Consider the following 27,328-nt stretch of genomic DNA (forward strand, 5'->3'; position numbering starts at 1 on the left):
TCTCTACCTCTCCCTTCCTCTCTGAAATCAATTTTTTAAAAAAAAGGATTTTAAAAAAAGAATATGAATTTGATGGATGAATGAATTCCCTCTTTCTGGGCTGCACATGCTAACCTGTGTGGCTCAGCAATACATTGCTCCAGAAATATCGGGCAGGTGAACTGGTGAGCGAAAGAACCAATGAGTAGCCAAGACCGGTTTGGCTCAATGGATAGAGCATCGCTTGGGGACTGAAAGGTCCCAGGTTTGATTTCGGTGAAGGGCATGTACCTTGGTTGCGGGCACATCCCCAGTAGGGGGTGTGCAAGAGGCAGCTGATCGATGACTCTCTCTCATCGATGTTTCTAACTCTCTATCCCTCTCTCTTCCACTCTGTAAAAAATCAATAAAATATATTAAAAAAAAAAAGAACCAATGAGTAGAACCCATCCCCATTGTCACTAATGCTGAGTAAGGGTGGTGGGCGTGGCCCTGGGTGCTGCCGTGTGTCTGTCCCTCCTGCCCCCTGCCTGTCTGTCGTCCTGTCTCCTGCCCTGGCTGGCTGTGAGTTCTCTGGAGTTTTGAGGGAGGCCCCGAAGGGATGGAAAGAAGGACTCTGGGTATTGCCCCTCCCTCCCCTGCAGCCCGCTCCCAGAACACCCCTCGGCTGCCCCACCTCCCCCAGTGCCTGCCCCAGGGACACGCCCACCTGCGTGAGGGGCTCCGCCTGGTGCAGCGCGGTGCGGGCGGTCGCCTGGGCGGCCCGGACAGCCTCCGTGACCACGCGCTCCCTGGATGTGACCGTCCTCTCCAGGGCCTGCGCCCTCCGGCTCAGGTCCCGGGTCCGGGAATTCTGAGGCTGCAGGGAGATGGAGGCTCAGGCCGAATGGCAGGGAGGGCCTGGGGCAGATCCTCTCCTGGGTGAGAGGCACCGGGGCAGGGCGGGCGGGAGCAGGGGCAGGGACACAGGGAAGCAGGGGGGCGAGGGCAGGGTCAGCCCTGACTCTGGAGGCCGGATTCGCAGCCTCGGGCCAACCAGCTAACCTCCCGGACCTGCAGCTCCTTCCCAAGGTCCACGGCCACTCAGCTGAGACCTGGGGCTGGTGCACTTGGCACCTGGGACTTTCTGGGTCTAGAGGAGCATCTCTATCTAACAGCTCAGCAGCACCGGGACCAGCGCGCAGGCCAGACGCCTCGCTAGCCGCGTCTTTCTCCACACGTGTCTCTCCCCACATCCCCATCACACACGAGGAGAAGCCAAGACCCCGTAAGCAGCCGGGGCCGGCCCGTCTTGCCCATGGTTCGCCCCAAATGCATGTCTGCAAGCTTAGCTTTTTTTTTTTCCAAGTTCAGTTTCCGAGTTCAGGGATGGCCGGGTTACTGAGAAGATGCAATGGAGCTGATTTACCCAGAGGTGAGGCGTGGGGGGCGGCAGGCACAGTGGGGACGAGGCCAAAACCCTTGGGGGGGGTCACCTGTGCGTTATTGACCAGTCCCCCCACCTCCCCGTGGACATGCAGCCTCGGAAGACCCCACTGGTGAGCTCCACCTGAAGGACAAGTAACCGAGGCCCAGGGAGAGGGGCCAGGCCAAGGTCACGGCCGGAGCGGCAGACGGCCCGAGCTCCCTCCTTCTGCCAGTTGGGCCCTCCCCCAAGCCTCCCCCAAACCATCCTGTGTTTTATGGATGGTTAAAAATAAGCCTCGGCATTGGCCTCTCCCTGGGCTCCGCTGGTCTCCCAGCAGCCACGCTCCCCCTTCTCCCCCCCCACCCCCCGCCCCACCCCGTGCAGAACCCGGAGCACCGCCCCGCTGACCAGTGCTGCGGGGGCGGCCAGCGCGGTCAGGTGCGGGGCTGCGTCGGCGCCAGCGTGCTGCATGGCGGCCAGCACCCTCTCCGCTTCGGGCAGCGCCTCGGCCACAGCTGCACCCAGAGCCTTCGGGGCCGCCTGGACCTCCTGGTACCTGGGAGGAGACAGAGTCAGAGGCCGAGGAACAGGGCGCGCGCTCCCTTCCCCGTCGCCGTCCCGAGCCCCTCCCCCAGCCCTGGGTGTCCGGAGGCCTCTCCTCGCTCCCCCCCCTCGGTGAGTGGGCACAGCAGCTGGCCTCAGACCCTGGCCGCCGCTCTGCCGATCCCGAGTGAATGGAAGCGGCAGTAGAAGGACCGCATTCTTGTCTCTTCATCCACTCGGTTCAGCCTCGCTCCTCTGAAGGGCTCACATGTGTGGCCACTTGAGAACCACACGTTTTGCAAATGTTTGGCTCCTCCGGGTGAATCGCACAGAGGACAACGCCTGGCGCCAGGAAAGGGGCAGCGGCTCAGGCTGGGACTTGGCTCAGCTGTGCCCTTGGGTGACCTTGGACATGGAGACCCCTGGGCTGTATGACCGCTCTGTGGCCTTTTAGTCAGTCCTGAGCTGCTATAATTAACCAATTAGAACAGCTCTCCTGTCCTGTCCAGCTGTCCATACCCACCCCAGCCCGCTCCCCCCACATGGGCACTGCTAGGGTGCATACCCCCCCAGGCTCCCTCCCATCCCTCACCCCTTCTCAGAGAGCAAGAGCGCCCACAGGAGTGGGTCACCCCAGCCATGCTGATTGGCTCAGGGCTGGCTACCTGATCTGAGCTGGACCAATCACATTCTCCCATCTAGGAAGTCCCCTTGGGGCTCAGGCAGATCTTACTGGGTCTCCATGGACCCTTTGACCAGGACAGATATGAAGAGGCCACCCCAGCAGGGAAGTAGAGGCCACGACGGGAGCTGGTGGCGGAGAAGGAGCTGTCTCGGGGACACGGGGTGGGGCTGGGGTGACTGCCTGCGAGAGGGGGTGCTCCTCGTTCAGGTTGTTGTCCTTCTCTCCAGAGGCTGAGCTGCACCCCCACGCATGCCTGGGTCCCTGTGACACCAGCCATCGGGCCCAAGACCCCACATGCCCTGACCCGCCCCATAGCCTGTCGGGGAAAGGAAGCCAACTGCCTCTGGCCAGGCCCCGTCGATTCCAGGAGGCAAACAAACCAAGCCCCCACTCCCTCCCGGGAGGGCTCACCTGTCCTCCAGCTCCCGCTGGGCCTCCAGAGCCTCGCTGCCCTCTACCAGCCTCCAGAGAAGCGTGTAACTGGCGTTGGAGGCACGCAGAGCCCTCTGAGCGGTGGCCGTGATCTTGGCAGCTGTGTCCTTGTGGCTGCATGAAATACAGCAACCATGGCCCGGGCTCACATGGCCTGGGCCCCAACCCACAGCCCCCACGGCCTGGGCCTCCTGCCACCGTGAACACAGCGCCCTCTCTGCCAGGCACGTGACCAAGGCTGACAGGAAGGGGAGGCACACCCTGTCCCTGTGACAGCGTTTATACCGGCTGTCCTGGAAGAATGAGGAACAGGACCCTGTGTCACCCATAAAACCTCACCTCGGACAGGAAGTTATGTGGTCCCCCTAACGAAGGCAGCGTAGAAGGGGGTGGTCAAGAGAGCCTGGGTTTGAATCCCGATTCTCTCGCTTGCAAGCTGTGTGTTCTTTAGCAAGCTGATTAACATTTCTGAATCAGTTTCCCTGTCTGTGAAATGGGTCTAAGATGCCCAGAGTACAGCCAGAGGGGAAGACTGTGGCAGATTCTGGGTTTTTAGGACCTTAAGCTGCTTTAAAAAAAAAAAAAATGTTTTATTGATTTTTTTACAGAGAGGAATGAAGAGTCAGAAACATCAATGAGAGAGAAACATTGATCAGCTGCCTCCTGCACTCCCCCCATTGGGGATGTGCCCACAACCATGGTACATGCCCTTGACTGGAATCGAACCTGGGACCCTTTAGTCTGCAGGCCGACGGCCCATCCACTGAGCCAGACTGGTTAGGGCTTAAGCTGCTTCTCAAAGGCAGTGGGTGACACAGCCCCAGTGTGCCTCGATGGACGACTGGTACAGGGAATGTGTCACAGCCACACGATGGATTGCTTGGTGTGAAAAGGAATGAAGTGCTGGGCGTGCTACACCTGTGCGATCCTTGGAGGCATTCTGCTAACTGGAAGAAACCATAGCCAAGGCCGTAGGTGGTGTGACCCCCCAGGGGAAGTGTGTGGAAAACAGGGAAAGCTATAGAGACAGGAAGTGGGTCGGTGGTTGCCGAGAGGGCACAGGTGTGTTTTGAGAGATGAATAATTTTCAATGATTGTGGGGTGGTTGCCCAGCTCTGTGACTACACTCAGAACCACCGGACGGTGCACTGTACACGGGTGAATGTTAGGGCGCACACGCTATCGGAACAAAGCTGTTATTTTAGAAAAGACAGTGGGTGCTTGGGTGCCTTCGGTCGTCCAAGGTACCTTTCACCCCATCCCTGGCATCTCGGAGGGACTCACTCCCGAGGGTGACATTTCCCCCCACCAGGCAGCTCTGGTCCTGGTCTGACTCCACCTCCTAGTGGGGACCCCTGCGGGCCTGGCCCCCTTAGAAGAAGGGGGGCCGGGCTCCCTCCATAAAGCGTGGGCAGGACCTCACACGTCCCAGAGCCGGGCTCACCTCCGGGCGAGGACACGGGCCTCTGTGGCCAGCTGGCTCCAGTTGGAGGGCTGGCCGGGGACTTCCTGGGGAAGCACCTATAGAGAAGAGGGGAACAGAACTGAGGGCCCATCCCTGCAGGCCCAGGGCCATGCCTGGCTGAGTGACCGGGCAGCACCGGGCAGCACCAGTTCCTTCAGAAGTGCTGCTCGCAGCCAGCATCTGGGGAGCAAAGCCCTCGAACGTGGACGTGCGTCATGACACCGACCACCTGCGGGCGCTCACTGTCTGCCTGGCTCTGCCTGGCTGCTGGCACGTTATCTCCCGGGACCCTGCACCACACCGCCGCCTGCTGGACATTTGGCCGAAGAGGGAACCGAGCCTCCCCAATGGGAAAGGAGGCGTGCCCGGGGTCACCAGGCACCGAGCCCGGGCGCGGGGTGGGGCGGGCACTCCCTCGGGTACCAGAGACGTGAGGACGGTGCCCGCATGCAGGATCTCCTCCTCCGAGGACTCCAGGGCCTCTTCCAGGTCTGCCAGCTGGACGCAGGTCTTGTCAGCTCCAGCTGGGGCACAGCGGGCACTCCTGCTCAGTGTCTGCAGCTGCTCCCGGGCAGCCTTCACGGCTCCCTCAAGGCCCGTCACCTGCACCAGGAAGGCGTCCCGGAACCCTGCAGAAAGCCCACCATCCAGGGGGTCACGGAGCGATTGAGATTTCACACTGAAGCCCCCACCCTCAGGGGACCCCAGCTGTGCCCCCTACTCTTCCCGGGCACAGCTTACTGCTAGCACCAGGCCTGAGCACCACCAGTCAGCTCCCAAGGAAGAGCCTCCCCATTTTACAGATGCAAAGGCTGAGGCCCAGGCACCCAAGGTCCCACACATAGGAAGTCAGCCGCGGACAGGGAACTGGCAGGACCCAGACCTTCTAGGGCAGCGGTAAAGGCGCCCGGAGCCAGCAGGGCGAGTGGCAGTGGGGCTCAGCATGGGCGTGGCAGCACGCAGCTCCCTGTCCTGACATTAGTTTTACTAACCGTGCTCAGCTCGCCTAGGTCTGGCTGCTAAAGGAGCATGGGTATTTACCAACATGACATTTCACAAAATCATCAATTGGCCTTCAGTGCTCCCAGAATTCCAGTGTGTCAGGCCAAACTCCACCTGGCGTTGGTAAGTCTTTTATTCATATCTGCTCACTTGTTTCCTACGCCAGGGGGATACCTGTTCAGCACCTGGGACAGCGCCTCGTGCTTATTGGTGGAGTGAGAGCATCAGAGAGCAGGCTCACTGACTGTCTGGGTGGGGCCGGGGCGGGACCATTGCTACAGAAACGAGGATGATATTAATAGTTACAACTGGGCAGGGGCCTCTGAAGAGAGGTCCATGGGGAGGCAGGACTGCGTTGTGGGAGGAACCCCCAGGGCGGGGGTGTCCGGCAGGCTCTCCCAGCAAGTGGGTTCTCCTGGGGCTGAGCAGGGACCCTCAAAGCTTCTGAGCCCAGAGCAAAGGGGGCACCTGACCAGCCCGCGCTGCCCCTGCCTTCCGGCCTCCCATCAGACCTTGCAGTAGGTGGTGGCCCTGGTAGCTGTCCCCCCGAGGGGCCTCTCCCTGCAGGAAGTCCATTGGTTCCCAGGGCCTTCCGCAGTCAGAGCCCTGCAGCCACCCCTCCATCAGGGTCAGCCTGGCCTTCAGCTTGGCAGCCTGGAGGGGACAGGAAGGAGATGCCGCCTGGACACCGCCCTCCCCGCTCCCCGACTTGTGCCCGGGATGCCCTCCCTGAGGGTCCCTGGGCCCCACAGCTAAGCAGACACTACACCTCTGAGAACCAGCCCTGCCCACCCCATGCTCAGAGCCTCCCCCCACCCGCAGCGCCTGCAGGCATTCAGCCCCCACACCTCTGTCCTGCCGAAGGAGGGGGGCGGGGAGGGGAGCCCGCAGACTTCCTGCCTGGCCTGGGGGATGCCCAGGACTTGGCACAGAGCAGGGGCCCCTGGGAAGTTGCTGGCAGCGGATGCTGAGCAGCGTCTCCGGGCCCCGCTCTCTTAGTCACCGGGACCGCGTGCACTCACAGAGCACTCGCTGGGAGCCAGCCGGGGCGACTGGCAGCCACACACCGGCTCACGCTCACCCTGGAGCCACCCTAAAGGCAGGGGTGGCAGGGCCCCAGCCCCTCCTCAACCCCACGGTCCAAACGGCTCTGAACAACCACACAGCCCCCCATTTCTGATTTGATGGCAAAATCGGGTTCAATAACCGGAACTCATTTGGAAGCAAAACAGAGCCGAAGGAGGCGCCTGTGGGTGTTACTGCCCAGCGGGTGCGCCACTGGGTGTGGTGAGGGGCTGGCCCAGGTGCTGGGGGTGGTACCCAATACTCGGCTTAGGTCATGTTTTCTGCCTATGGTACCATCTCCCAAAAGCGGGCCTCCCTGGTCTCATGTGAGGGGTCCCAGCCAGAATCCACTCCGTGTTAGAGGAGAGGGACACGGAAGCAGGACTGCCAGCTGCCTGGGCACGGGACCACGGATGGGGCTGGGAGGGCCCGAGCTCATGCTCCCGACCCTGCACCACACTGCCGCCTGCTGGACATTCTCCTGGTGCCCAGCACGGGCATCACCCTCCGGACCCGTCCCACCAAGGGCCGTCCGTGGCCTCATTCCCATTGAACTTGAGAAAGCGTGAGACCTGAGTGGTCGGCAAGAAAACGGGTCAGGAGCTGCTGTGCACCGAGGAGCAGGGGAGGGCAGACGTGGGGCTGGCCCAGGTTGGCATGCGCCAGGGGGCTGGGTGGGCACGGGGAGGAGGCAGCTGCTGGCCCTGGAAACCCTGAGAACTGAGCTGGTGCTGACTGGGACGAACAGGAGGCGGGCAGGCCTGGGCAGGGCGGGGCGGGCTCACCTCCGCCTTCACCAGGCTGTAGCACGACGGGCACTCCTGGCACCGCGCCCTGTCGGCCGTGAGGAAGAAGTTGTCCTGGCAGCGGTCACACTTGTAGCCCTCGAAGCCGGGCCTGCACACGCACGTGCTGTTCTCGTGGCATTGGGGCGAGGCAGCGCCCAGCGGGGAGCACCTGCAAGCTGTGGAGGGGTGCGGGGGGAGGACAGGCAGATGGCTCTGAGCGCCCTGAGAACCACAGCCCCTGCAGCCTCACACCTGGTTGCTCAGACCGCCCTGGGCAGCTCAGTACCCTCCTGGGTCCTTCCCCGGAGACCGGGTCAGAGGTCAGAGGTCAGAGGTGATGACTGAGATGCTGGCTTGTTTCCGAGTTCCCGCACCTGAGGAGCTGCCACGCCATCTAACTGCACAGCGAGGAGGCCGAGGCCCGGGAGGGGACCCCCGGGTCGGTCCCCAGGAATGGGCAGCGGCATCTGGGACTCAATTCCCGAACCCCGGGCACCCCTGCTCGCGCACAGTGGGTCTGCGCATCGGCTCAGAGACCCGCCTGGGTCTGCCCTCTCTCTCCTGCTGCGTGGCCGCCTTCCCCGGGGCCCCTTTGCCCAGAAACCCCAGGCCACACACCCCGGGAGCCAGGAGGGACCCGCTCCTTACCCCGGCAGCCCCTGATGGAGAAGCCGAAGAAGCCCCGCTGGCATCGGTCGCAGGCCTGGCCCTCGACGCCCGGGCGGCAGGGGCACTGCCCAGTCTCGGGGTGGCACTGGTTCTCCTGGGAGCCCAGCGGGTGGCACGTACAGCTGTGACCGGGAAGGACCGGGCATGAGTGAGCTCTGGGCCACCCCAGCCCTGGTGCCACTGCTGCTACCGGGAGGGGCCTGCAGGCCTCGCCCTCTGCCCTCCAGGTCCCACCTCCGTGTCGGTCCGTGTCCAACAGCCCCCCCTGAATGGCGACCTGGGGAGCATCCCCCCCCCCCACACACACACACGCCGTGGCTGTGGGGACCAACCCCTACGGGAAGTCAGGATGCGCTCAGCACTGCCCAAGGTGCTGCCATGGCCAAAGTCACAGAGCAACAGTGTCGTCACTGAGAAGGGAATCCGACGCCACGCCGGCCCTGCCCACCAGGACATCCCCGAGGGCTGCTCCTGGCCTGCCTCCTGGGCTGGCAGGGCCGTGAGTCTGACCCCCAAGGGGCTGCCCCTTTGTCCCCCTTCAGGGGAGGACACCGTGTGCCAGCAATGGGCCTGGACACACATTCCCAGCCGGGCCCTCTCTGGGGGCCCCTGGTGCTGCCTTCCCCTGCGGGGGGACCCCGGGGGCCGCGCACCCACAGCCTCCCCACCCACCTCCGGCAGCCCCTCCCGGGCTGGAGGTCGTGGAAGCCCGGGCTGCAGCGGCCGCAGTCCCGTCCGGTCACATGAGGCAGGCAGGCGCACTGGCCGCTCACCGGGTCGCAGGGTCTCCGCGCGCTGACGGAGCCCCCGGGGTGGCAGCTGCAGGCTGGGGTGGGAGCAGGAGAGGGAGTCAGGAAACCGTGGAGGTCGCCTGCCCAGGCTCGGGGCCCAGGAGGTGCAGGGAAGATGGGCAGCCGGGGAGATGGCTCCGCCGCCCAGACTCCCAGGATGCTCGGACAGGAGGCCCATCTCGGCCCATTTGCTGTGTGCCCTGGGAGAAGGCCCTGAGCCTGCCCGGGCCCCGCAGCCTAGAGACAAGGCCAGAGGCTCAGTCCGGGTCACAGGCAGATACGCCCCTGGACCCGCTGTTTGGGACTCGGCCCAGCTCTCCTGGGCCCAGAGAACAAGAGGCCAGGGGAGCGCTGACAGTGCCCCGGGGAGAGGGGCCGGAGCGAGTCTGGGCACACGCTGAGCAGCTCCTGCAGCGCCGTGGAGCCTTCCCCGGGGGGTGGGCACAGGGCCCTCTGAGCGGGCACCGGGCTGCGTGCCAAGCAGGAGGGAGGGGGGAAGCAAGCACGTCGCGGCCAGGAGGCACCGGTGACAGGTGCCGAGGCCATCGGACAGTCCCCTGGCTCCCGCGGACAGTGAGCTGAGCGCTGACAGCCCAGGCAGGAGGAAAAGGCAGGGCAGAGCCGGGCAGACCCCGGGGAGCGTGGAGCAGAGCAAACCCTGTCACTTTCTGCACAAGCGACCGAGGAGGGTGGACCGGCTGGAGCCCCACGGCCTCGGGGCGTGGCTGGGGTAGGGGGACTCACCCACACACTTGTCGGGGGGCCGCGGGGCCAGCGCGCTGCCGTAGAAGCCCTCCTGGCAGCGCTCGCAGCGGGCACCCGTCGTGTTGAACAGGCAGCGCAGGCAGTGGCCGGACAGCGGGTCGCAGTTGCCCACGGCGTTGGGGTCCACGTTCCCGCTGCACTGGCACCGCCGGCAGGGCTGGGGGTCTCCAGAGAGCCCCAGCGGGTCCCCAAAGAAGCCATCGTCGCAGGCCTCACAGCGCCGCCCTGGGGGAGGAAAGGCCTTGGGGGAGCGGCACGCGGAAGGCCAGCCTGCAGGGTCCACGAGGTGAGGGGGCGTGAGCCGAAGCGAGTGCCCTCGTCTCTTTGTGGGCAGAGCATGGGCTCCGGGGTCGCTGACCTCAGGTGGGGCCTCGCTCAGCCGACAGCTGGCTGTGTGGTCTTGGGCATGTCACTGTGCGTCTCTGAACATGGGGTACCTGTCTATAAAGCGGGGCAGGACTCTGAGGTTTGGGGAGATCACTGTGAGCTACTAGCACAGGGCCTGGCACAGGACCGGTCAACAGCAGTGGCTGACATCTACTGCTCCCCATCGCCCATGTCGTCATCACCGTCCTCCTCATCAGCACCTTGGTCATCATCTTCATCTCCACCGCCACCATCATCTTAATCAGTCTCTTCATCCATGAACTACGTCTGGACCAACACCACCGTCCCTCCCTTAGCAGCATCTTCATCACCATCCTGTCCCCTTCATCATCATTTTCTTCATCACCATCCTGTCCCCTTCATCATCATTTTCTTCATCACCATCCTGTCCCCTTCATCATCATATCATCATCATTATCTTCATCACCATCTTGTCCCCCTTCATCATCATTATCATCATCATCTTTGTCACCATCTTGACCATCAGACACTTCACTGTCATCATTTTATCTCAATCATCACCTTTGTCATCATCATCTGCATCGTCATCTTGATCATTGTCTTCTTCCTCATCATCTTTATCGCTGTCTTCCCTGTCACTCTCTGCTTCCTCTTCCCGGTCACCATCCCCTGTGCTGCCGCCACCCTCTTCCTCGTCTCCTCTCCCTCATGTCCCACCTGAGCTGTGGCTGCTTCCTCCTTGCGGCTCCTGCTCCCTTCACCTCTCCTGCTTCCCAGGCCCTGACCTTCCTCTGGAGTGTTTGTTTCCGACTCCTGGCCTGCCCCCTGGGTTTGAACTGGGGTGGCTGCCCCACCTCCCAGCCCTCAGGGTCCCTGGAAGTCTCAGAAAAGGTGGTGCTAGGAGGCTTTTGGAGGGCTGGGACCTGGGAGGTCCACTCTGGACACAGATGGGACATAAAAGGACATCCACGGCCCCTCTTGTGTATGTCTGCAGGAGACTGGACGGCTGGGGACCCACAGCCCTCACAGAACTCGGTCCCTGGGGTGGCGGGACCACAGGCACACGCTCTTCTTGCTGCCTGTATGTTACGTTCCTCTTTACGCGTTTATGGGCGGTTTCAATTGTTACAATGCATATCACTCATTTTATGATTTAATTAACAGCCACAGTCACAGCCACGGTCGCCGTGACAGAGAGTGCCGTGTCCTCAGTGCTCATCGTTCAGATGAAGCCAGGTTAACGTTACTGAGGCAGGCACCTTGAAGATGGAGAGGAGGAATACTAAGACAGAAAAGACAAAAATGGGAGGAGAAGGGTCTGCGGGGAGCTCAGGGGAGAGCTGTGCCTGGCCCGGGGACCTGAAATAGGCGTGAAATAAGAGGGCAGGAGGAGACCGGAGCGGTGATGCAGGCGGAGGCCATTCGCTGGACCTGGGAGAGGACCGCTCCCAGGGCCGAGCCGCTGTGAGGACCCGGAAGGGCTGCGGGGGCGGGAGTAGGGGGTGGGGAAGGTCAGTAAGAAAATACAAAAGAAGAAATAAAAGAAGTTCTGGAGAAGGAAGGTGGTGGTGGTTGGACAGCAATAGGAGAGCAGTTAATGCCACTGAGCTGTCCACTTAAAAAGGCGTAAGCCCGGCTGGTGTCGCTCTGTGGTTGAGCATCGACCTATGAACCAGAAGGTCACGGTTCAAATCCCAGTTAGGGCACACACCCGGGTTGATTCCAAGTAAGGGGCGAGCAGGAGGCAGCCGATCCATCATTCTCTCTCATCATTGATGTTTCTTTTTAAATATATTTTATTGATTTTTTACAGAGAGGAAGAGAGAGGGATAGAGAGTTAGAAACATCGATGAGAGAGAATCATCAATCAGCTGCCTCTTGCACCACCCCTACTGGGGATGTGCCCACAACCAAGGTACATGCCCTAGACCGGAATCGAACCCAGGACCTTTCAGTCCGCAGGCCGACGCTCTATCCACTGAGCCACACCAGTCCCGGCTCATCATTGATGTTTCTAATTCGCTCTCCCTCTCCTCTCCTCTCTCTTTAAAATAAAACCAATAAAAACACTTTTACAAAATGCTTAACATGGCAAATGTTATGCTACACATTTTGCCATAATTTGAAAAAATTAATGGCAGAATAAACCAAAAAGGCCTCGCATTGTACACTGAAGCGGGTGGATCGCAGGGCATGTGAGTGCCATCTCAGCAAAGCTGTCAAAAACGCAGGTGTGCAGGGCGGCTGCGTCCGCCTGGGAGTGAGGGTGGGGAGCCGGCATTTCCTAAAAGCTGAGCGTTCTTTTCCTTTTGTTAATCCTCATCCGAGCATTTTTTTTCTCATTGGTTTTTTTCAGAGAGATTGGAAAGGATGAAGGGAGGGAGGGGAGGAGAGAAAGACTTGAATGTGAGAGAGACATATAGATTGGTTGCTTCCCACACAGGACCTGACCAGGGCCAGGAATTGAACCCACAGCTCAGCTACATGCCTTTGACTGGGAATCAAACCTGAGACATGGGTCTCAGGCAGGTGTTCTAACCACTGAGCTACCAACCAGGGCTAACAGATGCACGTATAATGTGAGGTTTTCTGCCTTGACGCATCTGCCAGGGATCTCAGAAATACAGACTCCTGAGCTGCATCCCTCGCTAAGCCAGGCTCTGTGGGGCCTGGGCCCAGACCTGGGGATTTTCCCAGTCTCACCCGGACATGTTCAAGGGCCCAAGTTCTGCTGGGAACCCACAGCAGCCGGGCCCTGACTAAGGTGCCGTGGGACCCCGTGTCCCCAGAGGTCACGCCTGCCACCCCTAAGCCGGCCCTCCCTCACCTGCCCCACCCCACACCCAGGACCCCGCTCCTGGAGCCCAGGCAGGGGCAGGACAGGGCACGAGCCACTCACCTCTCTGGCCCGGGGGACAGCGGGTGCACACCACCTCCCTGCTCTCCGGGAGGGTCGTGCAGGGCGACCCTCCAGGGCACGGGCAAGGCTGACAGTCATCGGCCCGGCCCGCGAAGGGGTTGCCATAGAAACCTGGCAGGCAGCGCTCACAGGACGGGCCCTCGGTGTGGTGGCTGCACTGGCAGATCCCTGAGGGGCGAGAGAAGCACCTGCTTAGCACTGTCTGAGCCGGGGGGGGGGGGGGGGCGGGCAGCAGGGCCCGGGGATGAAGATTCCAGTCGGGTCCATGCCTATGGTGTGAACCCGGGGTCCTCAGTGTCCTCACCTGCAGAATGGGTACAACAACCTCAACTGGGCTCTGCCCGCCACGGTTCCCACCAGGATCTAATGCAGCCAGAGTGCCTGCACAGTCCCTGGCGCAGAACTGTCATTAGTTATCATTCTCGTGTTCTGTTCCCACATCTCTGCCCCGACCAGCAGGCAGCGCCGCCAACCCCTCGCCCGTTTCCCCTTCCCTTCCTCCGTTTCCTCCTAATGGCAGGGCCCAGCAGGACAGGAACAGACCCAGGATTCTGGGGGCGACACGAGGCTCCGTGTATGGGGTCTCTGGGTTCTCCATGTATGGGGTCACAGGTTTCTGGGGGGGGTGTGATTCTACAACCCCCCCTCCAGCCCAGGGCACCTGGAGCTGCTCAGAGTGGGGGACTCTGGGGACAGAGGCCCCGGCCAGGGACTGGGTCAGGAGCCTGATTGAGAAGACAGACTGCCACAGGGGAAAGGGAACCGGGTGGAGGTGGGGGGAGGGGGTTTAAGGGGAACCATCACGCCTGCCCTGCTCTCCACTGGTCCCTGCCCCGGCGCAGCACGCACACGCTCATGTCTCCTCCTTCTGTCCAGGGAGCGTAGCAATGGCCCCGCCCACTGGACACATGAGCGGGGTGTGGCATGGCCAGGGGATCTGAGGGATGACAGATGGGCCCCATCTCACGAGTGGGCTCTGCTTCCTCGGGAGGGCCTGCCTGGGGCATTGCAGGGTAGGATTTCGAGCCCCCCATCTGGGCTCGACTGGTGATGCCTGCCACGGGCACAAGCCGGGCGGAGGCGCCTATGCTGCCTGTGCGTCCTCCTGTCCAGTCTGCTGGTTCCCAGGCGCCTGTGCTGTCAGCTCCCAATGGGGCCTGCGGACAGCTGAGACCCGCCTGCTCCCGGACAGCAGAGGGCGCTGACCCCCCCCCCCCCCCCCGTGTGAGAGGCCTGGGCCAGCCCCGTCCCGCACCCCCTGCCCAGAGCCCTCCAGGGAGGTCCTTCTGTTTCCTCTCTGGTCGGTGGGGAGGAACCGCAGGCAGTGAACTTGTGGGAGGAGCAGCCCTGCCACCTGCTGGCCGTGGGGCCTCTCTGCGCTTTAGGCCCCTCACCGGTAGAGGTGGCGGGAATGGTCCCGCACGCCTGGGGGAATCTTGCAGGACTCAGTGATGTGCGTGGAGGACCTCGGAGACTCACTTGATTGGCACTGGGTTCAGAGGGCACTGGCACAAGCCCACGGCCGACCCCGTTCTGGGGCAGCCCCGATGGGGGGCGGGACACTCACCGGTGTCGGGGTCGCAGGTGCCGTGCTGGTTGCAGGTGCAGGGGACGCAGCTGGCATAGGGGCCCCCCAGGGGTGTCTCCCTCTTGTATGCCGGGGCACAGGCTTCACAGAACTGGCCCACGTACCCCCTGGGGCAGGAGCACGTCTCCACCCAGGAGGCCGGGGGCGAGAGGCCCCGCTGGGCCGACAGGAGCCGCACCTCACTCAGGAGCACTTGGCCTGGGAGCAAGGCAGGGGAAGGGGAACACGGGGGAGGAGGAGAGGAGAGGAGAGGAGAGGAGAGAGAGAGAAAGAGAGAGAGAGAGAGAGGAATGTTTCTCCCAAACCTTTCTATTCACATGTGGCCCACGTATACAGAAGGACCGGAGAGATGTGCCCAGAACGCTATCCGTGGGAAGGGGGTTCGGGGTTCGGGACAGGTGGTCGGAGGGTCCGTATGTCCACCTGCCCCTCCAGTTCGCCCCCAGCACAGCACGGGCTGGCCAGGTGGAGCCTGTGAGCATCGGTGACTGAGGGGAGGGAGTGACGGGAGCACTGGGCGCTGCTGGAGAGGGGAACATGGACTTCCTGCAGGAGCCTCAGCGAGGGGCCTGAGTGGCCTGGGAGCAGGGCAGCCATGGGGGTCCTGGGGGTGAAGGCACGCCAACCACAGCTGCAAAGAGGAGGAACTGGACAGGCTGGTCCCACCCCCAAGCCTCGGACTCAGAGGGCAGGGAGGGCTGGCCTCGAAGGAGCCCATCGGCCCCGGAGCCAGTCTGGGGGTTCTGTCACGTGGTGGGCTCCTGCAGGGGGACCCTGCCACCCGGGCTGGCACCAGAGGCTCGTGGCTGCCTCACTGGCCAGGCACCTGTCGCCCTGGCCCCTGCCCCTGCCCTCAGCACCCGGCTGCCCCCTGGTTACACGGCTTTGGGCAAGGTCCCCGCCTCCCGGGGCCTCAGGCGCCTTGGTGGTAAAACGGGACAGTAACCGTCTGCCTGAGGCTGCCAGCAGGGAGCCGGACTCACTGACCAGATGGGCTGGGGCGGGTCCGCAGGCGCAGGGCGGTCAGGTTGGCGAGCAGCCGCTGGAAGTGGAAGGCGGGCAGTGGGGGGTCGGCGTCCTCCCAGGTCTCCTGCAGCCTGGGGGGGAGGGGGAGCCAGACCCTGAGGCAGGCTGGGGAGGGCCCCCTGACCCCCGGCCCCTCTCGGGACGGAGCGGGACACTCACTGGAACGTGAGCTGCACCTCCCCGGGCCGCGCGGCGTCAGACGGGCGGGAGGGGGGCAGCGTCAGGGCCAGGCCGGCGCCCTCCAGCCTCAGCTGCACGGGAGGTGGGGAGCCCCCGGGAGGGACCCGGAAGGTCAGGGTGAGGGGCTGCCCGTAGCTGAACCGCTGGTCGCCCAGGAACTTGGCTGAGGACGAGAGAAGGCTGTGACCGTCTGCACGTAATGAGCCTGGTTTCAACGGCGGCTGCTTTCCTGGCAACCCACCCCCCAGACGAGACAGAAGGACGGCCAGCAGGAACGCAGGCGCCTGTGCGGCTGGTGCTCAGGGCTCGGCCACACCCTGGGCTAGTGCCCTGCGTCCCTCCTGTGAGGAGGTCCCTGTCCTGACCTCCGGCTGTCAGGTCTGACCGGGGGTCTCGCAGGTGAGCCCGTGGGACGGGAGTGAGTGGGGAGCAGAGGACACACCAGCGGTGCCTGCCGCCGCCTTAGGCAGAGCCACGCGGACCACACGCGTCAGACGGAGTGAGACTCAGCGAGGACCGGGGATGCGTGTCACGTGGGGGGCTGAGCAGGTGCCGACGGCCCCGGAGGCCACGCTTCCCTCGGGAGTCAGAGGGCGCTCCCAGCGGGAAGAGGCGGTGGCGTCGCACACACACAGAGGGCACACGAGGGCCAGGGCCCCGCTGCCTCCTCCCCCGGCCATCGCTCCGGGTGAGCTGAGGCTGGGGTCAAGGAAGGACAGGGGTGAGGGTTCAAAACAACCTGGAACTTGTTGCTCCTGCAGGAATCCCACGGCTCTGGCGTGGGCGCAGTGCTGGGGCTGGGGGCTGGGGGGCTGATGGGAAGAGCGCGGGGACTGCCTGGGGTGTGACCGTGGCCCGACGGAGCCCTGGGAGGCATCGCTGTGACCGGAAGCGGGGGCTCCAGCCGCTGCCCCGCCGCAGGGCGTGTGGTCGGCAGAAAACGACCCTCAGGATGTCTGGGTCGCCATCCTCCCCCCACCCACCGTGAACGCGTTACGCTGCTCGGCTGGGGGTGCGCTGGGGGAGGTGCAATTAGGTGGCAGGTGGAAGTCAGGCTGTTCCTCAGAGACCTGACAGCAGAGACTCCCAGCTGGGCCCCACGTGGCCACAGGTCCTTAAAGATGGAAGAGGAAGGCGGCGGGGTTGGTGTGAGAGGGACGGGAAAGGAGGAAGCAGAGGCCGCCAAGGAGCACAGTGAGTGAGAAGCCGGAGGCGGGAGCGGATTCCCTCTGGGGCCTCTGGGCAGCGGGTCGTCCCACACCCCGATGTCAGCCCAGAGGGACCCCCAGATGCGCTCTGGGCCCCCGAGAGGCAGGTTGTGCTGTTCCCAGCGGCTGCGCCGGTGGCCGTGTCCACGTGGCGGCAGGAAGCACGCCCGGCGGCCCGCGGCCTGTGGTACCTGGTGCTGTGAACTCCTCCTCCTCCTCGGGGTGCAGGGGGAGCCCCCTGGGGCTCCATCGTGCGGGCCGCTCCGGGTCCCCCGTGCCGCCGGCCCGCCAGCCATCGGCTCCTGGAGGCAGCACACACACAGGCCCCGTGAGAGCCGGAGGGAGGCCTCCGCCTCGAGGCTCCCGGGCCCTCAGGGCGCCGCCCGGAGGCCTGTGCTCCGGGAGGCAGTGCCGGGACAGGCCCGTGGCTCCCCTCCCCTCCCGGAGCCAGGGCAGCTCTTAGCCGGGAGGCAGCCCCAGAAGCAGCTAGAAAGCCCAGGGACTGGCCCCGTCTGGGGTGTGGTCAGACCTGTGCTGCCCTCCGTGGGCTTTGAGCAAACACAAAGGCACAGCCCGCCTGCCCCGACCTGGGGGGCTGGGACTCACAGACCTCCTGGCCCGGCCGCACGGCCCCTGTCCTTCCCGGGGCCTGTCAGGGGCCCTGCGCCCGGGAGGCCGCCTGGCTAGGAAGCAGTCAGCGTGAATGGGAACCAGCCTTCGGCCCTGGCCCGGTCCAGCCCACACTCGCCCTGGTGACGGCAGTGTAGCCATCACACCACGCAGTCTAGCAATGAGCAAGTGGGGGGGCAGGGAGGGGAGTGGTGGAGGCCCAACATCTGGGGCCCCTGCAGGTGAGGAGGGAGGGATGAAGAAAGGGAGAGAAGTCAGAAAGGAGAGGCCCCGGCCTCCTCGGTCCCAGACTAGGTTCTGCTCCTCCCTGGCTGTGTGACCCTGGGCAAGTGGCTGAACCTCTCTGACGTCGTTTCCTCCTCTGCGAATTGGGGGCAGTGGCGTACTGTGGTCCCGGCAGCATTCCCAGCATTTGTATGAATTCCCTGGGAGATCCCTGAGACTCCGAGGAGGTCCCTGGGGTCAAACTGCCTTCTTACTGACACTGAGATGCGTGTGTATTCTCCGTTCTCTCTCTCACAAGCAGAGTGGAGTTTTCCAGAAGCCACCAGGCGTGTGACATCTCAACAGACACTGGCAGAAGCCGTGGTGAGAACCAGCCAACTTCTGTGAAGCCAGACGGGAGGGCGATGCGCAGAGATGGAGGACAAGGGGCGTTAGTCTTTTACAAAGTTACTTCTGCCCTGGCCGATGTTGCTCAGTGGGCAGAGCATCGGCCTGTGGACTGAAGGGTCCCAGGTTTAATTCCATTCAAGGGCGCATGCCTGGGTTGCAGGCTCGATCCCCAGTAGGGGGTGTGCAAGAGGCCGAGCAATGATTCTCTCTCATCACTGATGTTTCTATCTCCCTCCCCTTCCTCTCTGAAATCAATAAAAGTATATTTTTTAAAAATTTCCCAGGTGGATGCCATTTTTTTATTCTATGCTTTTTATTATTATTTTATTAGTTTTTATTAATATCTATTATTAAAAACTATCATTGTTTTTAGTAATAGATATTTTCAAATCACTGCTTTAATTTCTAACAGAGAAAGTATCCACACACACACAACCCACATCAAAGTGCTTTGAGGGCCTCAATAATGTTCAAGAGCGTAAAGGAGTTCAGAGGTCAAAAAGGTTGGGAACTTCTGTCCGAGGGTGATGGTGAGGTAAGGAGAGGAAACCAGGGCCTCACCCAAAGTGAGGGCAGAGGGTGACTGTTCTCAGGAGCTGTACCAGGGGTCCCGGCCGAGGCTCACAGCCTACACTCCCGCGCCCCATTCTAAGCCCCTCTCTGTCCTACTTTCTGCGCGGCGTCCAGCAGAGGGCGCACTGCCCCCACACCTAGGGTGCCCCGGAGCCAGTGCCTGAGTTTGTCTCTGGCAGACACTCTCCTCCTCCCTGCAGGAGATGTAGGTCGTCCCCGCCCCCCTCTCCCTGAACCCCACCCCGGGGCCCTCACACGGGAGGCGGGGGGGTGGAGGGGCACAGCAGGAGTCCATGCAGGCGGGAATTAGTGCAGAGCTCAGAGCTCTGACACTTTCCTGCTCCTAAGATGCCCCTGTGCCACCTGGAGTTGGGGACCTCGGCCTCCATGGCACCCCTGGACCCTGGGCCCTGGGCCCAGAGAGAACACCTCACAGCGGCTGAGAGACAAACTCAGACGCTGGCAAACCCTGGTGCCCACACCTAGGTCCCGTTAACTCCCTTTTCTGGGCCTCAGGGGCCTCATCTGCAGAACGGGAGTCCGTGCGGTTCCCTGCCTGTAGAGGGCGCCCTGCCTGGCATACAGCAGGCACTCAGGCAACGCAGGCAAGGAGCTTGAGCCAAACCCCCAGCACTAGCTGCATCAAGGCAGGCCAAACTTGACCTTGAGTGATTGGAAATTCCCCCAAGGGATCCGAAGGCTGCCTTAGGCCCCACCTTGTCCACAGGATAAAGGATGCGGGAGGCTGAGGGAAAGGCAGGGCCGAGAGGGAGCGGAGAGGTGCGGGGAGGCACAGGTGGGCACAGAGGGACCATCTTGCATGGCTGGCATGGGTGCCTGTGGGGGGGTCTGGGCTGGGGCAGAGGCTGCCTCCCGTTCCTCTCCGCCCTCCCACCACTGATGGATCGCCCAGAGCAGGGCGGCCACCCCTCCCCCGGGCTGGGAGAGGCCTCGGCAGCGGCTCTGGGGCTCCGCTTACCCAGGCAGAAGTCGGAGAGGACGTGGTGGGCCCGGAAGCCGGCGGCGGCCGCACACACCTTGGAGTGGCCGTAGCAGAAGCAGCTGCTGCAGCCGGCTGGGTTGTGAAGCTGGAGGTTAAAGGTCCCGGGGCGACATCTGAAATGGAAGAAGGCCACGCCCACGGGGCCGAGTGAATGCGAGGCTGAGGGTCCCAGCTGGGCCCGTGCCAGTCCAGAACCCCGGGAGATGTGAACACATCCTTTCCCAGGCTGCCGGGAGGTTTGCAGAGCTGGCACAGCGACCGGGGCCTCCTGCCCCAGCTTCCCCCGTGGCCGCGCCCGACACCCCCACGGGACACCGATCACGGCCGGGGTCCCCACCGGCTCCCGTTCCTGGCGAAAGTCCAGGCTGAACCGGGATGCGCCCCTTTCCCCACAAATGTCTTTCCTGCTCCCACATTCCATCGGGACACAGCGAAGCCCTTAGCCTAAGGTGACCAGACGTCTCTCTTTTGGCGGGACAGTCCCGATTTTTAACAATTTGTTCCGCGTCCCAAGTTCAGTTCTGGTCAAGGGCACATGCTGGAGCTGTGGGCTGGGGGCATGCAGGTGGCAGCTGATCAGTGATTCTCTCTCATCACTGATGTGTCTCTCTCTCTCTCCCCCTCTCCCTTCCTCTCTGAAATCAATAAAAATATATTTAAGAAGATAATAATTGGGAATTCCGAAGGGAAGATGCGACCCTTGGTCCTTGTCTTTATTGACTCGTCTCTGTGTACCGAGCGGACGGGGTGTTTGTTTTGCCTCCGGTTGGAACCCGGCACCACGGGGGTTCTGTGGCTCCGATGGTTCCAGCCCGGGAGTGCCTTCAGGCCTCAGGACACAGGCTGGGTTTTGTTTTTGTTTTTGTGTTTTTCTTGGTTGTTTTCTAGACCTGTGTTTGTTTTTAAGCACTTTTTTATTTTAAAAAAAAATCTGTTTTTCTTTCCGGGCGCTACAGGACACGCGAGTTCAGCCCCGAAGCAGCCGCTTCTCCCGGAGCCTGAGAGGTGGGGACACACACAGGCCTGGTCTGCAGCCCCGGACAGCCCACTCTGATTCTTGAGAAGCTGCCTCCCCAACGCCCGCAGGCTCCCAGCACAAGCTGGAGGGCTCCCATCCCTCAAAGGGGCTGGCGGCTCAGAGCGGGGACCTGCCCAGGGTGCGGGCGGAGGGCCAGAGCCAGGAGACCCTGGTGGCCTGTGGTGCCCTGGCTCCATGCTGCCTCCTCACTTAAGGGGTCTTGGTGGGAGGGGTGGTAGTGCTCCATTAGTGATGTCTGCCCTGGTGTGAGATGGGAGGGTGTGTGTGGTAGTGCTCCATTAGTGATGTCTGCCCTGAATGTGGGATGGGAGGGTGTGGCGGTGCTCCATTAGTGATGTCTGCCCTGGTGTGCAATGGGAGGGCTATGGTACGGGTGTCATATATTTGCTGTCCCTGGATTAGATGATCTCTCCTATCCTTTCCAGCCAGTTCTTTTCAGGATTATGAACTAGAAACATAAAGATTATTTTCAAGGCTATGAACCATCCGTGGTGCTGGGCCACGGCATACACAGAGCAATAAAACCTTCCGATAATGCCTGGGTGGCAGGTGCATGGGCTCCAGGAAGGGTGCCAGGTGGGGGGCTGCCTGAGTCTGCGAGGACCATGCCCCTGCTCCTCCCGCCACCCAGCCCCGCGGCCACTCCTCACAGGCTGATTACCGGACACGCTCTCCTACCTGTCACACAGGCCGCCTTCCACGTTCTCTCTGCAGGGGCAGCGCCCGCTGCGAGGGTCACAGGTGCCCCGGCTGCCGGCGGGATGGCAGGTGCAGGGTCTGCCAAGGGGACGGGACGTGGGGAAAGGTGAGCGGCTCCAGAACAGGAACAGCCCCTCCTCCTGGGAAGGAGCCCCCACCCTTCCCTATTCCTGAGAGGACCGGAGGCAGACGGGCCCCTGAGCCTGCGTCCCCGGCTCCACCACTCCCACCTCGCCAAGGAGTGACCCCTCCGCTCACCTGAGTGGCAACCCGTCTGCCTACCCACCACTCACCCGTCCATCCAGTCACCCGTCCACTCACTCATCCATCTGTGCACACTCCCACCCACCTGTCCATGTACCACCCACCCACCCACCTCCATGCACCTTCCATCCAACCACCCATCTAGTCCCAACGCCCCCCACGTGCCCTGCTGGGCCGCCCGCACCCACGGCGCCGCCCCCTCACCTGCAGCCGCCCTCGCTGAGCGAGTGGAACCCGGGCCGGCAGCGGTCACACTTCCAGCCCGTCACGGTGGCCTTGCAGGGGCAGGTGCCCGAGTCGTCGCACTGCAGGCGCAGGGAGCCTGGGGGCGGGGAGGGCACAGGCCGTCAGGGGCCGGAACGGGGTGAGGCTGGCGGCAGGGGCGGCAGCGCTCACTCACCGGCCGGGTGGCAGTCGCAGGGCTGGCAGGGCGCCTGGGGCTTCCAGCGGTAGAAGTTCTCCCGGCAGAGCTGGCAGTGCGGCCCGGCCGTGTGGTCCCGGCAGTGCAGGCAGCGGCCGCCATGGCCTGTGCTGCGGAAAAGCTCCGGGTCGAACGTGCACTGGTCTGAGTGGCCGCTGCAGTCGCAGGCTGTGGGCGGGAGGGGCGGGTGTCAGCAGCCGTGGTGTGTGGCGGGACAGGAGTCCGTGCCAATCAGCCTCCTTCTGTGGAGTGAGCGGGCAGCTTGGGAAAGGCCAAAGATGGAGTTCAGGCCCGGCTTGATCAAGCATATGGAGACCGATGGATCGATCTTCCAAAACAGGGTACTTTTATGAGCAGAGGGGGTACCGTTAATAAATACACCAAAACGCAGGCCCCTCGGCGGCCATCGAGGAGGGACAGCCACCTGGTCACGAGTCACAGACAGGCCACCTCGGAGCAGCGGTGTGGCTCGCTGCAGGGTCTGTGTGGACCTGTGTGGACCTGCCCCCCGGGGATCATGGGGCAGCTCAGAAGCATGGAGAGTCCACGCCGCCCTTCACGCACTCCCTGATTCATTTAAAACACCCACGTGCTAAGGACGGGCTCTGTGACGGCTCCTGTGGGGAGCCCAGGGCGGGAGCCGGCGAGCAGAACATCCCCACTCCCGCCCGCACACCACACACGGAGCGGGGCCAGATGCAGCCGCCCGAGGACACCCTGCAGGGGGAGGCGCGGGGAGTGAGGAGGGACCCTACAGCTGTGCTGGGGGAGGGGGCAAGCCTCCTCGGAGGGAGTCACAGCTGCAGAGGCATCTGAGGGGTGAGCAGGAAGGAGCTGGCGGTGCAGAAGGGGACAGGAGGGAGGGGAGAGTCCCGGGCAGGAGATGGGAGCAGAGGATACCCCGTGGAAGCAGAGAAGTAACATTCCCCCAGAATCTGGCAGGGGGCGGGCGTGTCCTGTGATGGCAGGGAGAGGGTGGGGATGCGGTGCAGGGTGACGGGACAGGGCAGGGTGCAGGGCCAGCCCAGAGGCCGTGGAGGGGGGCTGTGGGGGGTTAGGCAGGTGAAGGCAATCACACTGGCACTTTGGAGAGCCCCCAGGGCTGCAGGCGGGAAGCCGGGCCAGCAGGGAGGGGGGCTTCGGCGCCCAGGGAGGGGGAGGGGGCACTGGCTGCAGAGAGGGACAGGGAGGGGCAGGAGGGATGGGACAAGGCCGGATTCGGGGCTCAGGGGCTGCTGGGACTGGGGGCGGCGGGGGGTCAGGCACGAAGCCCCGTTTCCAGGCTGGTGACTGGGAGGACAGAGATGTGACCATGGGGGTGAGGACGTGGCCGGAGAAGCATCTGGCCCTGTGTCCTCACCATGGAGACGGCTCCCGGCTCGGAACGTGTGAGCCGGTCAGCGCGGCCTCCTTGGCTGCGGGAGGACTCCCTGGTGGAGGCGGGCCAGCGAGGGCAGCAGGAACCCATTAGGGTCCTGCGGACAGCAACCCATCCCACGGAACAGGCTGTGCCTGCCCTGTCCTGGCTCCAGCAGCCAGTGACCCAGCCCCAGAAGACAGAGCACCCAAACTCCCGCCAGCAGCAGCCAAGCCAGCTGGGAGCGGTGCCGGGGACACCGCTGTGCCCCGGAGCCCGAGGCACCCAGACTCTGGGGAGACAGGCTGGGCACCGGGCTGGCAGGAGGGGGTTGGGCAGCCCCATGGCCCGGAGAGGGGCAGACAGCCCCGTCCTCTCCACGTGTGGTCCAGCCACATCACAGGGCAGGAACAGGGGGGGCGGCCGGGGCTGGGGCAGGCTGGGTGGCAGCCCGGCACCCCTGGGACCGGGGGGCCTGGCTTTCATTAGAGCTGCGGTTGCAGCCGTTTAAACAATAGAATAAGTTGGGCCCCCCCTTTGCCCCCCACAACAAGCACCTCTGCTGGGGGCCTGGGTCCGGGGGAGCAGCTGTGGGGGGAACAGGCCCCCCCCGCCCCCTTCGGCGCCCCTCCCCCTGCAGAGGCCCGGGCTGAGCCCACCCAGGAGCAGCCCCACAGCCGGTCCCGCCCGGGGAGCCCGTCTCCCGCCCGCACCCGGGCCCGAAGCCCGGACACTCACGCAGACACTCGTTGGCGGCCTCGGCCGTGCCCCGCGCCCACGGGCGGTCCTGGAAGAAGGGCAGGCAGCGCTCGCAGTCCGCGCCCGTGGTGTTGTGCTGGCAGCGGCACACCAGCCGGCCCTCCGCGTCCGGGCCGCACTCGCTGGCGTGCCCGTTGCACTTGCACCTGGGGGAGGGCGGGGAGGGCGGGAGGGCGGGGGCTCAGCACGGAGCATGGATGGGGAGGACGGGGAAGGACCTGGGGGAGGATGGGGAGGACGGGGAAGGACCTGGGGGAGGATGGGGAGGACGGGGAAGGACCTGGGGAGGACGGGGAAGGACCTGGGGGAGGACGGGGAGGACGGGGGAAGGACCTGGGGAGGACGGAGAGGACGGGGGAAGGACCTGGGGGAGGGCGGGGAGGGTGGAAGGGCGGGGGCTCAGCAGGGAGCGTGGACAGGGAGGACGGGGGAAGGACCTGGGGAGGACGGAGAGGACGGGGGAAGGACCTGGGGAGGACATGGAGGACAGGGGGGAAGGACCTGGGGGAGGGCGGGGAGGGTGGAAGGGCGGGGGCTCAGCAGGGAGCGTGGACAGGGAGGACGGGGGAAGGACCTGGGGAGGACGGAGAGGACGGGGGAAGGACCTGGGGGAGGACGGGGAGGGCCGGGGCTCAGCACGGAGCGTGGACAGGGAGGACGGGGGAAGGACCTGGGGAGGACGGAGAGGACGGGGGAAGGACCTGGGGAGGACATGGAGGACAGGGGGGAAGGACCTGGGGGAGGATGGGGAGGGCGGGAGGGCGGGGGCTCAGCACGGAGCATGGACAGGGAGGACGGGGGAAGGACCTGGGGAGGACGGAGAGGACGGGGGAAGGACCTGGGGAGGACGGAGAGGACGGGGGAAGGACCTGGGGAGGACATGGAGGACAGGGGGGAAGGACCTGGGGGAGGATGGGGAGGCGGGGGCTCAGCACTGGGAGGGTGCCACGTGGGCGGCCCCACGGGGTTGGCGGAGGAGGGATTCCTCCCCGAAGCCCTGTGTTCCGGGGGGCCCACGGCTATGGCTCAATGACGAGCTTTAATGAGCACCTACTATGTGCACAGACAGCCGGTTCTGAGCTCTGTGGACACACAATCCCATGCTCCAGCCCATTTCACAGGTGGAGGGACTGAGGCACGGAGGGGCTGCCCAAGGCCACAGGAAGTGATGGGGGCATCTGGGAGGCTATCTCTGCAGGCCTCTGCCCAGGAGGCGCCCCCAGGGGCCGAGAGAGGCTGGGGCTGAGGCGGGCCAGCTCACAGGCGGCGCGGGGGGTGGGGGGCCCCCCGTGCACTTCTCCTTTGACTCCGTTCCTTGCAGAGGACACCCCCGCCCCCCATCTCAGCTCAAGTCCCCAGGGAGCCTGTGCCCTGGAGGGCAGCCCTGGCCTCCAGCCTCACTCCCCCCGGGTCAGGAGGCAGCTGGAACGGGCAGGCGCAGAGAGGGGCTCCGGGGGCCATGCCCGGGGGGCTGTCCGAGCGGCCAAACCAAGCTGCTCAGAGGACGGCCGTGGCGTCCAGCTCCCGAGCCAGGCCTCCCTGGAGCCCCGCTGTGTGGGAGGGACTGTGATTATCCCCATTTCACAGATGGGCAAACGGAGGCTCCGGCCACCAGGTGACGGATGCGGAGAGGCAGAGCTAGACAACGAACCCGGTTCTCCTACTTTGCACGGACCCCGAGCCCCTGGCCAGCTCGGTGGCTCCCATAAGCTGTGTCCCGCACCCAGCCCCCGAGGGCAGTGAAGAGGCCTGACCGTGGCCAGCAGCCATGGTGCTCTCTCTGCTTCCGGGAGGGCGCCGGGCACGGCCTCCTGGCCAGGCCTCCCCGGGCGCCCAGGTGGGCAGGGAGCACCGGGGCCTCTGGCGGAGGTGAGGGGGCACCGGGCCGTCTTGGTGTCCCCAGAGCTTGCTGGGAGCGCCTCCCTTCCCCTGGAAGCGGTGAACCGTGTGGGCCGCTGTGGGCGGACACGGGCCGGGGCCACCTGCCCGGCCAGCTGCCGGCTGGAGGTGGTCGGCCCGGCAGCTGGCGCCGGATGTGCCCTGGGCCAAAGCCCCTGACGGCGGGCTGCAGCCCACGCCGCCCCACCCTGGAGAACCCCTCCTCCCGGTCTGACCTGAATCCAGGGGGGGCAGGGGGAGGGGGCGGAGGGGCCCTCTCAGACACCCCTTTCTCTTTCCCCTCAGGCCCCAGCCTTTGCTGAGAGGCTGACACACTGAGTGCAGGCAGCTGGCCCCTGTCCCTCCCTGGCTCCCCGCCCCCCCACAGCCTCCCTGCCCCAGGGAGCCCCTGCTCCCTGCCCCGCGGCCCTCACTCCCACGTTGAGCTGACTTCCTGTCCCAAATAGTTTTCGGATCCCCACGCTTTCCCCCGCCCCAACGCCACCCCCCGACCGCCACCCCCGACCGCCCCCCACGCCCGCCCCCCCCGACCGCCCCCCCCGACCGCCCCCCCCGACCGCCCCCCCCGACCGCCGCCCCCCCCGACCGCCCCCCCCCGACCGCCACCCCCGACCGCCACCCCCCCCCGACCGCCCCCCCGACCGCCCCCCCGACCGCCCCCCCCGACCGCCGCCCCCCCCGACCGCCCCCCCCGACCGCCCCCGCCCCGACCGCCACCCCCACGACCGCCACCACCCCCCCGACCGCCCCCCCCGACCGCCGCCCCCACGACCGCCACCACCCCCCCCCCGACCGCCCCCCCGACCGCCACCCCCCCCAGACCGCCACCTCCACGACCGCCCCCCCCACGACCGCCACCCCCGACCGCCGCCCCCCCCACCGCTGCCCCCAACCGCCACCCTCCCGACCACCCCCCCACCCCCCCTCAACCGCCCCCCCCATGACTGCCACCTAGTATGCCGGCTCTCTCCTCTCCTTCCCCACGCGGCTGCCAGGTGTTGGGGCATTTAAAAAATCCAGCCCTGCCCAGCCAGCTCAGTGGTTGAGCGTTGGCTTATGAACCAGGAGGTCTGGGTTCGATTCCCGGTCAGCACACAAGCCCGGGTCTTGGGCTCGATCCCCAGTGCGGGGCGTGCAGGAGGCACTGATCCATGTTTCTCTCTCATCAAGGATGTTTCTATCTCCCTCTCCCTCTCCCTTCCTCTCT

At 64.3% G+C, this 27,328-nt stretch overlaps 1 protein-coding gene across 1 annotated transcript in view; it reads right to left on the bottom strand.

Moving 5' to 3' along the window:
- Window positions 1-27,328, bottom strand: part of LAMC3 (laminin subunit gamma 3) — a 47,239-nt gene that overhangs the window by 4,729 nt on the left and 15,182 nt on the right. Inside the window, exons 5-24 of the mRNA XM_045575158.1 lie at window positions 24,202-24,368; window positions 22,086-22,274; window positions 21,890-22,007; window positions 21,401-21,499; window positions 19,660-19,796; window positions 17,054-17,164; window positions 15,634-15,817; window positions 15,436-15,545; window positions 14,428-14,646; window positions 12,840-13,028; window positions 9,572-9,817; window positions 8,709-8,862; window positions 8,016-8,158; window positions 7,365-7,543; window positions 6,027-6,168; window positions 4,936-5,141; window positions 4,492-4,568; window positions 3,027-3,161; window positions 1,796-1,943; window positions 689-838 (exon numbers count right to left, since the gene is read on the bottom strand). Of these exons, the coding sequence (XP_045431114.1) occupies window positions 689-838; window positions 1,796-1,943; window positions 3,027-3,161; window positions 4,492-4,568; window positions 4,936-5,141; window positions 6,027-6,168; window positions 7,365-7,543; window positions 8,016-8,158; window positions 8,709-8,862; window positions 9,572-9,817; window positions 12,840-13,028; window positions 14,428-14,646; window positions 15,436-15,545; window positions 15,634-15,817; window positions 17,054-17,164; window positions 19,660-19,796; window positions 21,401-21,499; window positions 21,890-22,007; window positions 22,086-22,274; window positions 24,202-24,368 (3,103 nt within the window). The remainder of the gene's footprint in view (window positions 1-688; window positions 839-1,795; window positions 1,944-3,026; window positions 3,162-4,491; window positions 4,569-4,935; window positions 5,142-6,026; window positions 6,169-7,364; window positions 7,544-8,015; window positions 8,159-8,708; window positions 8,863-9,571; window positions 9,818-12,839; window positions 13,029-14,427; window positions 14,647-15,435; window positions 15,546-15,633; window positions 15,818-17,053; window positions 17,165-19,659; window positions 19,797-21,400; window positions 21,500-21,889; window positions 22,008-22,085; window positions 22,275-24,201; window positions 24,369-27,328) is intronic.

This window comes from Pipistrellus kuhlii, unplaced genomic scaffold (assembly GCF_014108245.1).
Source record: "Pipistrellus kuhlii isolate mPipKuh1 unplaced genomic scaffold, mPipKuh1.p scaffold_m20_p_68, whole genome shotgun sequence".
Lineage (NCBI taxonomy): Eukaryota > Metazoa > Chordata > Mammalia > Chiroptera > Vespertilionidae > Pipistrellus > Pipistrellus kuhlii.